The 14,383-nt window shown below is 43.0% G+C and overlaps 1 protein-coding gene across 1 annotated transcript; it reads left to right on the forward strand.

The window, feature by feature from the left end:
• The first annotated feature begins 264 nt into the window (after positions 1-264).
• LOC119524389 (rho GTPase-activating protein 20-like) lies at positions 265-3,429 on the forward strand. Its single transcript, XM_037823019.1, is given in 4 exon segments — positions 265-695; positions 698-1,001; positions 1,003-2,612; positions 2,615-3,429. Coding segments are annotated over 4 exon segments (2,841 nt in total). The 5' UTR covers positions 265-583.
• The last annotated feature ends 10,954 nt before the right edge of the window (positions 3,430-14,383 follow it).

Consider the following 14,383-nt stretch of genomic DNA (forward strand, 5'->3'; position numbering starts at 1 on the left):
TCGTCCTGTCCACCTGGGCTGGGATTTGCTTCAGTCTTCTTCATGGAAGCGATGTCCCGCCTAGCAGGTCACCCTAGGGGGGCAGGTGGGGCGCTCCTCTTCCCTGACACAATGTCTGGGATCGTGGGAGACCCCGGCTTCAAGAAGGTGAGGTCATGGAACAGGGTCCGCGCCCTCCTCACGCGCCACTGCTGCGCTCTCGGAGCGTGTCTTCTGCGACCGATGCGCGTGAGCCCGGCGCCGCGATCGTTTAACGGCCGAGACTGGAGCTCTGTGGCGTTGCACCTGGACATTCCCGCCTTTCCCAGCCGCTCACGACACTCCTTGTCACTGCCTCCCAGAACCTTCGATTTCTTCGCATCCCCAGTCAAGCAAACTCCCGCAGCCTCCCTACCCCTCTCCATTCGCCCCGCAGAAGCAGCCCAGCTCCTCCCCCTGTCCGGCGCACTTGCCTACATCCGGGGCTCCCCTTTCCTGGGCCTTTTGGGGTCACCCGGCGCACCGCCCGCTGGCGGGGTCAGCTCTGCAGTCTTCAGGGCCAGCAGCATCTGTGCGGGTGCGGCACCCCGCCCGGAGGAAGAAAATGAAAACTCTAGCAGGAAGGAGGGAGAGTGCTCCATCTCTCACCCTGGACAAAGCCCTGCAAAACCGGCCTAATACCAGGGAAAGCCCTTCTGCTAGTGTGGATTCCTGTGCACTCTGTCATCACTTGTGTGCGCCAATAGGAATTTGCTGACTGATGGCCGGGTAGAACTGAAAAGAGGACTGCAGAGGAAGGAGCTACATGTTTTCCTATATAATGATTTGTTTGTTGTGGCTAAAATCAAATATAATAACAACTTGAAGATAAAAAATAAAATTCAGTTAAGTGATATGTGGACAGCAAGCTGTGTGGATGAAGTAGGAGAAGGCAACACCAATGCCATGAAGTCCTTTGTCTTGGGCTGGCCCACTATCAACTTTGTGGCCACTTTCAATTGTCCAGGAGAAAAGGACAAATGGCTCTCTCCTTCAGAGATACATCAACCTAGATAAAGAAAAAGACCAGCCAAAGAGCATTCCCCTCAAAATCTTCACCGAGGACCTTGGGAGTTGTGCCTGTGCTAAAACTCTCGCAGTAACAAATTCACATACAGCCAATGAAATTACCAAGATGTCACTAGCAAAGCTAGGGATAACTGGCTCTGAGAGAGATTACCAGTTATGGGTCATTTCTGGCAAAGAAGCTGCCCCATTCCCTCTCATTGGGCATGAATATCCCTATGTAATTAAAATGAGCCATCTTCGAGACTCTGCACTCCTGACAGAGAGCTTAAAGGACTGCAGCACCCCTTCCAACTTGCAAGAACCTTTCCTCATGGAACAGCTGCCCCGGGAGATGCAGTGCCAGTTCATCCTGAAGCCCAGACGCCTGGCCGCAGCCCAGCAACTGAGTGATTCAGGGCAGAAGACATCGAAAAGGTGGAGCTCACTCCTAAGCTGGGCCTGTTGGTGGGGTTCCAGCACTCACCTGGACAATTTGCCCATGTCACCAACATCTCCCATGCCAGGACAGCTGTTTGGAGTTCCTCTGTCAGATATTTGTGAGGATGATAATCTGCCCAAACCTGTCTTGGATATGCTGTTGTTTCTGAATCAAAATGGGCCCCTCACCAAAGGTATCTTCAGGCTGTCTGGCAATGTGAAATCTTGCAGAGAGCTGAAAGAGAAACTGAATTCCGGAGTCGAAGCACACCTAGGCTCTGAGTCTGTTTTTGTCATAGCATCAGTCTTCAAGGATTTTCTACGGAATATTCCAGGAAGTCTTTTTTCTTCAGCTCTCTATGCTCATTGGGTCAGTGTGATGGATCAAGGAAATGATGAAGAGAAAATCAATACAATCCAAAGGTTATTAGAGCAGCTTCCAAGAGCCAACATTGTTCTTCTAAAGTACCTTTTTGGGGTGTTATACAACATTGAGCAACATTCCTCATCCAATCAGATGACTGCATTTAACTTAGCAGTGTGTATTGCTCCCAGCATTCTCTGGCCTCCTTCCTCCAGTCCAGAAGTAGAAAACGAATTGACAAATAAGGTTAACCAGCTGATACAAGTTTTCATCGAAAATTGCTGTGGGATATTTGGAGAAGAAATTACTTCCCTCTGGGGAGAGATTTCAGTGAGATGTGATCACACAGAGAATGCCTCAGATAACACTTGTTTCCAGCTGAGTGACTCTTCCTGTGACATCTTGGAGAATGAGCTAAATGAGGATGTGGATGCTCCATGTAGTGACTTTGTAAAGCCGTTTGGTCAGGAGAGCAGAATCGTGGACTCTGTCTTAAGCCTCAGTGAGTATGACCCAGACCAGGGTGAGATGGAAGGGCTTTTAGCCCTGAGCGACTTTGACTTAGACCATTCTAAAGATCAGAGTTTGGTCATGGGGATCAAGGGGGGCAAAAGTGGTGCCACAAACGAGAACACCGAGAAAGTTTTAACCCCTCAGTTAAACATTTCTCCAAGTACTAGCTCTTCCAGCTTATCCTCCTCAGGCACATCCCCATCTGGTTCGTTGGTGAGCTCCCAAGACAGTGCTTTTTATCAGATTTCTGAGCACTTGGTGTTTATACCCACTGAACTGCCTCTCCAATAGATTGCACTTTTGAGGCTCAAAGGAAACAGGGAGAGCTTTCTTCTAATTTTAGCAGACCCAGCCTTTTTTCTGGAATGTCTAGTCCCCCATCCAGGCAGGCCAGCAGAGACCCGGCTTGTGTAAATACGGACACGGGAGGATGGCGTTCACAAATGCATGATGGAACTCCCCACCCCATCTCATGGTTTAGAAGAAGTGTAGCCAATTTGAAAAACTGGTCTCTGAAAAGGAAGGCAAAAGCATGCAGATTGGAGGAAAGAAACATCAGCTCTCTAATGGGGCCCCCAGAGCCACCTGCACATATTTCTCATGTTCCAGAAGCATGTTCACTGCAAGAGAGCCTGGAAGACCTGCCCGTAAGGGCAGCCACAGGACTTGGATCTGTGCAAGCAGCCAAGTGGTGTGGTTCATATCCCTGCCAGGAGACAGAGAAACACTGTAGCCCTTCTTTGAGCCTGGTGGAAGACAGACTCACGCTTTGCATTAAGTGTCAGGAGGAAGCAGAGGGTGGAGTTCCTTGCCCTCCTGGTATTCTGACCTGGGAAAGGTCCTCACTTACTGTGGACAATACATCCAGCCCAAACTCATTACCTACAGTGGTTTGCAGTGATGGGAACATACATTTCACCGAAGACATTCAACCGCAAAAAGGATCTGAGGTCTACGGGAGAAGCCCATTTGTTCATTTTAGTTCCACCATCGGAGGGGCTTTTTGCACACAAACTAGCTCATTCCAAATTACTTTTTTATCAACTACTAGGACATTGTCACCAAATATTCTTTCTCTATCATTTTAAAGGTTGTATTTTTCAATTATGGAAAAATAATGTTTTCTCTAAGATGGAATTCCTTTCATTCTTGATGTTAGCTAACAGATGGTCCCCACCTCTCAGGGACAAGGTCCTGTTTGCCATAAGCACTCTAGTGACCTTTTAGAACTCTGTGTCTAAGGTACTCCTTCATGACTTTCGGCATTTCCATCACAGATGTGAAGTAGATGTTACCTTATAACCAACCACCCCTAACAGTCCAGGAGAATGTTTTGTAATATAATATACAAAGTCAATGGGGACTCCCTTTACCCTGATGGCATAGTACTGTCTCAACCGTTAGATGTGAATGAAACTCTTTTGGTTCAGAGTGTTTTTTTGGAAGAAATTGTTTCTCTACCTACCAAAATAATGGTTGTATCCTCTTTAGTTTCTTATTTGTGGGTGGATAATTGCCACCTGCCTTGAAGGATAGAAGAAAATAGATGCTGCATTTCTTCAGTAATCATCGCTACCCTAGGTATTCCCTTAGATACTTGCATAATACTTTAATGTGAATAGTTTGTTACAAATGCCGTAAAGTATTGTATGATTTGAAGATAGACTACATGTCATTTTATTATAGACTGTCAACCTATAAAAATTAGACTGATGCTTTATCTAAAATGCTTTCAGTTTTTATAATAAAGATTGATAAATTTTAGTACCATATTTTATGTAATAATGCGTATTTTTGTACTTATAGAAAAAAATAACTTTGCTTTTTCTAATGTACATAAAAGCTTCAAACTAATACCCTGATTCATATTCCCAGATGCCTCAGCGGCGTTACGTTCCATGTCAGAGCTCTGTTGACTGACCCAAAAGCAAGCACTAACATCCTTCTTTTACATCCCCTGTTTTTTGATGTGGAAGCTAATGCTCAGAGAGGGAGTGTGGCTTGCCCCAGTCACACAGCCAGGAAGGGTGGACTGAGCCTAGGTCTGCCTGGCTACAAAGCCTGCATGTGTTTTGTGGAGGGGGTGTTCAGGTACGGAGGAGTGATTGAAGAATTCCAGAGGGAAGGTTTTGGTGTGGGAAAGTCTGACCAGGTATCCCAGAGCACATAGAGGAAATGCAGTTTGCTGCTTCCATGGGCACGCACAAGGTGGATGCGACTGGGTAGCGCTCAACTCAATAAAACATGAGATCATTCTGAGAGGTGAGTTCCCTGTTACTGGAAGTGTGCAAGTCATGGCAGGACAGCTACTGGTAATTTGTGTCCTGGAAGGCAGACTCAGTGGTGTCAGGGGGTGGAGGGGAGTTGACCTCACGAGTCCCAAGTTCTTTAAAGGGCAGAAGGCTATGAGTGTCTGACATTCAGGGACTATTCATTGTTTGCTCCCTCAGCTTGAAACAGAGTGATGAAGGGTCTTTTTACTCTGAAAGTCCTGGCAAAACCGAGAGATGACTGGGAAGGTAAGGAGGATTTGATCTGTCACTGAGACTTAGGTCATCCCAGCCCAGAGCCCAGCAAGCTTTCCAGGCTGCCCTGGGGCAGGCCACACTTGGCCCATTCAGATGCTCTCCATGGATCTGGGCAAGCCAGCACATGCCCTCTGGGCAGCAGAGTCATGACACAGCGCCGTTGTCCCTGAAGTCTGGGGTCTGTCCTAACTGTGGTTGGGCAGCTGTGGCAGAGCCAGAGTCATCATCCTCTCTTTGTACCAGTTAGGTCTCCAAAAATGACTAGTGCCTACTTCCTCCAAGAGGAGTCTGACAGCTGGTGTAGGGAAGCCCAGGGCAAGAACAGCTGTGCAGATGTGGGTTCCTTTATGTGTTCTGTCACCTATGGGGTGTCTAACCTTGGGAGGTGATCTATCCTGTCTGGGTCTCTAATTTCCCATCTGTAAGCATCCCTTGGGTTATTGGGGCAATTAGATGAGTTCCTTTAAGATCATTTAAAATGCAGGATTTAAAATGCATGAGTTTGTTTAATCCTCACCAGCAGTTTGTGGGGTAGGTGACCTATGTTACCTTAGGTACAATTTATAACCCAGCAAACTGGGTCTCAGAGAGGTTATGTAACTTGCCTGGTCACAAATGAATCCAGCCCTCTGAACTCAGAGCCTGATCTTTTCAGCACTGCGTTCTAATAGACATGTCAATTGTTGTCCACCCCACCGCAGCACTCTCTCCTTAGAGACAAACGGGAGGAAATACCCCTCACGTATCAGAACTCAGAATTGCGCAATAGCTCCCAGAGCCTGGCTATATGTATGTGTGTGTTTTTAAATGGATGGATGCTAGAGTTAATGGATCTTGTTTCCCTCCTTGCCTTGCCTACTGGGAAATTGTAACCCCATTCATGTCCCCCAACTTTGGCAACTGCTCAGTAGCCGTCAGCAAATGTTTTGTGGAACTATTCAGTCCTACATTTCCCTGGTCTATCTCATTTATTTTTGGTTCATCCAGGTTCCTTGCCTTTTTAAGTATGTGGTAACGTGTATATTTTGATTATTTGTTTTAAATTTTTGGGGTTGAGGAACAAACATCCTGGCATGTCATAGCTACCTGATATATAAGTATGTGTGGGCCAGTGTGCCCTGTGCCCCCAAATGCCATTATCTTTAATGCAATCTTGTGGGGCAGATGTATTAGTGTTGATTAGTTTGGAACCTATTGGTTCAGTGTTTCCATGGAGATGTGACTCAATTAAGTGTGGGTGAGAGGTTTCATTGGATTATTTCTATGAAGGTGTTGCCCCACTTATTCAGGTTGGGTCTTTTTTGGATCACTGGAGTACTTTAAAAAGAGCCACACAGGCCCAGTCACAGAACAGCTGTGAATGACATTTTAGATAGCAACTGAGAGGGACATTTTGAAGAGCAGCTGCAGCTAAGGACAAACCAACCTAAGAACATTTTGGAGAATGCAGTTTTGAAATGCAGCATGGGAACAAGAGAACACCAGCCATGTGCCTTCCCAGCTAACATTGGTTTTGCAGATGTCAATGGCCATCCTTCAGTGAAGGTATCCTGTTGTTGATGCCTTTCCTTGGACACTTTATGGCCTTAAGACTGTAACTTTGTAACCAAGTAAACTCCCTTTATAAAAGCCAATCCGTTTCTGGTATTTTGCATAATGGCAACATTAGCAAACCAGAACAGTCAGCATGGGTCCTGACTGTGAAGGGATGGCCTTCCCGTGGTAATGACGATGACAGGCACGTGCCCTACGAAAGCTATTGATTGAGTGCTTTGGGGGCCCTGACAGGTGGCAGTGATCTGTGCTATTCACCCGGCCCCATGCCAAAAGCCATATATCAATTAATTTTATCCTTACCAAGTACCCCGTGAAGTAGGTAATATTATTTTTTCTGAGTTAGGAAATGCAGCGAGGCTTGAGTACTCACTCAAAAGGCTTAATAGCTGAGAGATGGCTAAGCCAAGTTCAAACTCTTGCCTCTCATCCCTCAATTCTTCTATGCCCCTTCCTTCACTCTTGGGTGGGGTGATGTAGGGATATGGGACATCCATTCTCAAGGGGATTGTGTTAACAGAAACCACCTCAACCCCATCTAGGAGAAAAGAGAATGTATTGGTTTAGTAACTGCAGTGTCTGGGGGTGGATTGCTGCATCCAGGGGTCACACAAGGTCACGAGAAACCCCTGCTCTCTATTTCTTAGCTCTACTTCACACAGCCTTAGACTATTTCTCAATCAGATTCCAGCCTTCTGGTAATAAGTCACCCACTGGAAGCCCCAGAGTCACTTTCTTACAACTTAGAAATTCCAATGGTGAGGGGGAAGGCCTCATTCTCAACTGTTCCAATAAAAGTCCCTTATCTGAGTCCCACTAGGTCTTTTAAGTTTTTGGAGGTGAAATTCAAATAGCAGACAATGAATGATTTTTTTAAATTCAATTTTATTGAGATACATTCACATACCATACAATCATCTATGGTACTGTTCAGAATACCATCATATAGCTATGCATTCATCACCACAATCTATTTTTGAACATTTTCCTTACACCAGAAACAATAAAAATAAGAATTGAAAATAAAAGTGAAAAAGAAAACCCAAAACATCCCCCCCCCACCACCAAATTTTTCATTTAGTTTTTGTGCTCATTTTTCTACTGATCCATTGGTACTTTGGATAAAGTGTGTGTGATCCACAAGGTTTTCAAATCACACAGTCACCCTATGTAAGCTACATAGTTATACAATCATCTTCAAGAGTCAAGGCTACTGGATGGCAATTTGATAGTTTCAGGTTTTTAGTTCCAGCTCTTCCAATACAGTAAAACTTAAAAAGGGAAATCTATATAGTGCACACAAATGCCCACCAGAGTACCCCTCAGCTCCATTTGAAATCTCTTAGCCACTGAAACTTTGTTTCATACCTCTTCCCGCTTTTGGTGAAGATGTTCTCAATCCCATGATGCTGGGTCCAGGTTCATCCCTGGGAGTCACATCCTGCATTGCAAGGGAGATTTACACCCCTGGGAGTCAGGTCCTAGTGGGGAGGGCAGTGAGTTCACCTGCTGAGTTGGCTTAGCTAGAGAGAGAGGGCCACATCTGAGTAACAAAGAGGTACTTTGGGGGAGACTATTAAGTACAGTTATATGTAGGCTTAGCCTCTCTTTTGCAGTAACAAGCTTCATAAGGGCAAGCCCCAAGATACCAGACCATCAATCTTCAATGTGAGAATATCAGCAACAACCAGGTGGGGAAGTTCAAATTTTTCCCCATTTTCTCACAGCTACTCAGGGTGGGGTTGGGGGCCCTGCATATGTATTTTTATTCTCTGCCCAAATAACTTTAGGATGTATCACTATTTCACACTAACCTGTACAAACCTGACAGATCTCAATTCCTATTCAAAGTTCCATGTAATTATGCTGTTTAAATAAACTGACAGTAAAATTAAATTAGTTAGTGTGCTACAGAAAATTTTGATCCTGCACCAAATAAACATCTCTTCCCTTGGTCTCACATGGAAGTTGAAGTTTTAATACACAGTCAATATCATCCTTTACCCTTTGGCCTGATTTGCCTTAGTCCTAAGCAGATCTGCTTCATTCATATCTCTACTTGAAATCTGGACTGTTTTTCACCTTTTTAAACTGTGTGCATTAATGCTGACATTCATATCTGCTGAGCTCTAGCTCTGAGTTTCCTGTTTTACACTGATACCTAATGTTCCAGAGACCAACCAGGTTATACAGAGAGGGATCAGCATCTCAGAATTTGGAAGTAGCCATTACAAATCAGGAATAGATGTGACTCCTGTAAGAGCTCACAATCTAGGGACCACTACAATAAGTGTTCCTCTGATAAGCTGTGCTCTTAGATTCAATTCTGAATTTACACATTGTAGTTAGTCCATATTGGTGAGGCATTATAATGTTTGTCTTTTCATTTCTGGCATACTTCACTCAAAATACTGTCTATAGGATCCATTCACCTCATCACGTATCATACAGCTCCACTCGTTCTCATAGTTACTCAATATTCCCTTGTACTCATACACCATAGTTCACCATTCTCCTCATCAGTTGATGTATCCTTAATTCACCTCCACCATACCAGTGTTCAAATGTCCATTCATGTTCCTGCTCTCAGATCTTCCAAGTCTATACCCCACAATGGGGTTGCAGGACCTTATGGCAGCCACATACTTACTTTCTAGTGGAACTACCACAGATAGGCCATACCATTCTACCTCCCCACCAACAGTAGACAGGTATATCCCTCTCTCCATGTTTTCTCCTGCACTTTTATCCCTATTTATATTTTTTCCTACAGTTTTATAGATGTATATTCTCATTCCATACAATTATTCACAGTGTATAATCAATTGTTCATGGTATCATCATATAGTTTTGCATTTATCACCAGAATCAGCATTTGAACATATTGATTACTATGAAAAATTTTTTTCAAGAATAATAAAAAAGATAATAAAAATTAAAATAAAATATCATACAACATAATAGTAATGTCATACAACACCACCACCACCAAGAAGCCCATATCCCTCCCTTGTATTCCCCTCTCACACACATTTAGCTTTGGTATATTGCCTTTGTTACATTTGATGGAAGCATATTACAATATTACTATTGGCCATAGATTCCAGTTTGCTTTAATTATATTTTTTGTCCATACTATCCCTTTTTCAACACTTTGCATGTTTGACATTCATTTGTTCTCACACATGTAAAAACATTTTTGTATTTGTACATTTAGTCACAATCATTGACCACTCCAGTTTTTGCTAAGTTATACAGTTCCTGTCTTTATCATCTATCTTTACCTCTGGTCTCCTACATGTCCCTAGCCTTCCCCCTTTCAGCTTTACTCACAGACATCTTTGTTCAGTGTACTTAAAATATTATGCTACCTTCAGACAGTATTATGTTATCTATTTCTGGATCTAAACAGTCAATCCTGTTGAACATTCTGTAGGCTTTCAGCATCAAATGCCCAATCTCTACCCCCTTTCTATCTCCCTCTAACCTGTGTTAATAGCTTTTAACTTTCAAAGTTTGTATATTAATGTTAGTTCATGTTAATGAGACCATAAAGTAGTTTCCATTTCTTTCTGGCTATCTTCACTCAACATAACATCCTCAAGGTTCATCCACGTTATTATATGTTATGTGACTTTGGACTGTCTTACAGCTGTGTAATATTCCATCATGTACATACACCACAGTTTGTTTATCCACTCCTCCATTGATGGACACTTGGGCTATTTCCATCTCTCAGCAATCGTGAATAATGCCGTTATAAACATCAGTTTACAAATGTCCATTCGTGCCTTAACTTTCAGTTCCTCTGAGTATATACCTAGTAATGGAACAGCAGGGTCTTGTGGCAAATCTATCCTTCACTTCCTGAGGAACTACCACACTGCCTTCCAGAGTGGCTGCACCATTCTACATTCCCACCAATGGTGAATAAGTGTGCCTCTTTCTCCACATCCTCTCCAGCAACTGTAATTTTCTGTTTTTTGGATAATGACCATTCTGGTAGGTGTGAGATGATATCTCATTGTGGTTTTGATTTGCATTTCCCTAATAGCCATTGAGATTGAGCATTTTTCATATGTTTTTGAGCCATTTGTATTTCTTTTGTAACAGTGACTTTTTAAATATAATATTAAAACTGTAACCAAGCAGGAAATTGTAAAGTAGCCTTAAAACACAACCTTCAAAGCTGAAAACAGGCTATAATGGAAGCTCTCATTCTCACAAAGGAGCAGTATGTAAATGTAAAGTCTAAAATAGTATGTAAATGTAAAGTTAGAACCTTTTACAGGTGTCACCTAGCTCCTGAAGAAAGCAGGAAATAACTAAATTACTGAAGTTCTCCAAATCTGTTACATGTTAAGTAAAATAATTAAGTTCCTTTGTCTCTATTGGGTTTATCCAATTAAAGAATCACTGGGAGATTGCCCCAAACCTCCCAGATATACATAAGCCTTTGTCTATCACTCTTGTTGCATGTTAATTAAATGATTACTTCTCTCTCTGAACCTGGGTATAAAACTTAATTGAAGAAACACCTGGGGAAGGCAGACTTGGGAAAGCTTCCCCTGTCTACCACTGGCATAAATAATAAACCCTCTTTTCCTCTTCAGTCTGGTTCCTTGTGCCTTCTTTTGGCCATGCAGAGAAATGAACTCATGTTTGGGAAGTGTCCTTTGTAAGTGTTGGCACCCAACATGGGGCACAACGTGTGAAGGACATGCTGCTTGGTGGATTCCTGGGCCCCCGAGGTAAAACATTCATGAGTCTCAGCTCTACTGCCAACAGAGATGCTTTTCTCTGAGAGCTGGATGAGAGGGTTTATTGCACTGGGCCTCCAGGAACACAATGTCAGCTGGCTGCAGAGGAAATCAGGTTTGGTGAGTGTGGATGTCTTGTGTGCCTGTACGAGCCTTGGTCTTGTTTCTCTGGTTCTTGGTCTTGTCTTCCTTTGTATGTGGGCCCAGTTCCTTTCTTCTTGAGTGACACAATAAACCCCTGCTGGAGCAGTAAGTGGGAGACCACACTTGGTTTTGGCACTTGGTGGCCATAAATTCATGCCAAAGCTGTTTCTTTTGGGTTAGCCCCAGGCATGGAGGAATAGCCACTGAGACTTGGTTTGGAAGGAAGCAGCCCCTTGCATGAATGAGGTCACTGATTTTGGTGCCTTGGTTTATTTGAATGCTCAGCAGTACATAAATTTATGCCAAAGCTGTTTTTGAAGAGTGCAGCCCCAGGCATAGAGGAATAGCCATTGTGACTTTGTCACCTAAGACTTGGCTTTATTTTCTTGATCTTGTCTTCTTTTTGTGTATTGTTCCTGTTAAATTTCTTTTTCAGTAACACACAAACTCCTGCTGAAGCTGTATGCGGGAGATGGCACTTGATTTCGGTGTTCAGTGGCACATAGGACTAGCCACTGAGACTTGTTTTGGAATGGAGTTCACTGATTTTGTCATGCTTAGGTTTTGCTTATTTGTGTACTGTACTGAGTGTCAGATAAATTTATGCCAAAGCTGTTTTTAGAGGGTGCAGCCCCAGCCATAAAAGAATAGCCATTGAGACTTTGTTGCCTAGGACTTGGCTTTGATGCCTGGTTTTGACTTCTTTTGTGTATAGGTCCTGTTTGGTTTCTTTTTCAGTGACACATAAACTCCTGCCAGAGCTGTAACCAGGAGACTGCACTTGGTTTGGGTGCTCAGTGGCACAGAGAAATTGCCATTGAGACTTGGTTTGGAAGGGAACAGCCCTTTGCATTAAGGGAGGTCACTGATTTGGGGTGCCTAGGTTTTGCTTATTTGGGTATTCAGTGGCAGATAAATTTATGCCAATCCTGTGTTTGAAGGATGCTGCTTCAGGCATAAAGGAATAGCCATTAAGACATGGTTACCTAGAACTTGACTTTAGTTCTTGTTCTTGTTTTTGTCTGTTATGTGGTTAAGTTTTGTTCTGTGTTTTGTTTTGTCCTATTTTGTCTCAAGTTATCTAAACATTTTTTTTGGTTTTTAATTAAATTAAATTTTATTGAAACATAAAATTATTCTTTAAATGGGAAACAAGATCAGTAAAGAAACCTAAGGATAAATCTTTAAATTGCATTCTTGAGCACCAAAAGAAATTTGGGTAACAACATGAATGAAAAATATAAGGAAATTAAGAAGGATGAACCTTTAAATCACATTCTTAACCATTGGAAACAGTTTGGGTATAAGCTCATTGATGGTTAGATTCATGTGTCAACTTGGCCAGGTGATGATACCAGCTGTCTGGTCAAGCAAGCACTGGCCTAACCATTGCTTGAGGATGTTTGTGCTGGTTAATAAACCAACAGGCTAGTTTATTGAATCATCAGTCAATTGGCTGCAGCTGTGACTGATGACGCAATGAAGGGCATGTCTTCCACAATGAGAGAATGCAGTTGGCTGGATTTAATCCAATCAGTCAGTTGAAGACTTTTACACAAGACAGATAGGGGACCTTCACTTCTTCTTCGGCTCCCCAGCAAAGCGTTTCCTGATTTGGTCGAAGTTGCCAGTTTGTTTCCTGAGGAGTTCACTGAACACATTCGTCGAAGGTCCCAATTCATTTCCTGAGGAGTTTGTTGAATTTGCCAGTTTGGTTCCTGAGTTCATTGAACATCTTCATTGGATTTGCTAGTTTCCTGTCTGCCCTGTGGAATTTGGACTCGTGTATACCCACAGTTGCATGAGTCACTCTTATAAATCTTATATTCATAGATATCGCTCATTGATTCTGTTTCTCTAGAGAACCCTGACTAATACAGCTCAAGACAAAGAAAACATCATGCAAATAACTTAGCCTCAGTGTGAATTAGAGGATGGACACAAGTAGCCAAGTCAAGAGTAATAAAATATGCTGTTTTGCAACTAGATTTGTTTTGTAAAAGAATGAACAAATAAGATAAAATTCCATATATACAGTGTTTGGTGGCTCTCAAATTAAAAAGCTGCTGAGAGAGTCTTTTGGGCATGGCATTTTACCTATGAGCCAAGCCCCTAGCTGTTCCTTGGAAGCTCTGAGAGGTCATTGCTCCAGGAGATGTAAAGGAGGATCTCAGTTTCCAGGCAAAAAATAAGCCAACTGAAGTTTCCAAGGTTCAGATGAAGTAAATAGTAGTCAAAATCTAAACCTCAAATAAAAGAATACCCTAAGATCCCAACTGAGACTCAGTCCCAGTTTAAGGAAGCAATAGCTGAGGCCTCTGTTTTGTCTCTTCAGGTACCCTACCTATCATTGCCATTATGCAGTGCTGCATAACAAACCACCTCAGGACTTACTGGCAAATGACAAGAACCATCATTATTGATGATGTTAGAAATCTACAATTTGGGCAGGGCTCAGCAAGGTTGGCTCATCTGGACTTAGTGGATCCATTTCAATGCCAGCACATATGACTGCTTGTTGGCTGGGAGCTTAGCTGGGCACTTGGTCCCTCTCCATATGACCCCTTCAAGGGGCTGTTTGAGTGTCATTACAGCATGGTAGCTGAGTTCCAAGAGTAAGTGTTCCAAGTGGCAGGAAAGGGAAACTGCTAGTATCTTCAAGCTGAGGTCTGGAAACTGGCACAGCATCCCTGACATCATTTTCTACTGATCAGTCACAGAACCTTCCCAGATTCAAGGGGAGGGAACAGAGTTCCCATCTCTTGCTGGGAGGAGTATCAAAATATTGGTAGCCCTGTTTATCTGCTATAGAACACAGTTTCCCCTCTTTCTACTTTAATGGTGCCCACATTCTCTTCTTTCATAATATTTAATACAGCAAACAACTAGTTTTTTTGTTTGTTTGTTTGTTTCAAGACTGTCTTATTCAATAACTCATAAGCTCAGTGAGGGCATCACCTTGGCTATTTTGTTTGTTGGCATATCCCCAAGTCCTGGGAACAAAGTCTGGCACACACAGGGCACCAAATAAATATTTCTCACTGGAGTGACATCTT

The sequence above is a fragment of the Choloepus didactylus genome (assembly GCF_015220235.1).
Source record: "Choloepus didactylus isolate mChoDid1 chromosome 11 unlocalized genomic scaffold, mChoDid1.pri SUPER_11_unloc1, whole genome shotgun sequence".
NCBI lineage: Eukaryota > Metazoa > Chordata > Mammalia > Pilosa > Megalonychidae > Choloepus > Choloepus didactylus.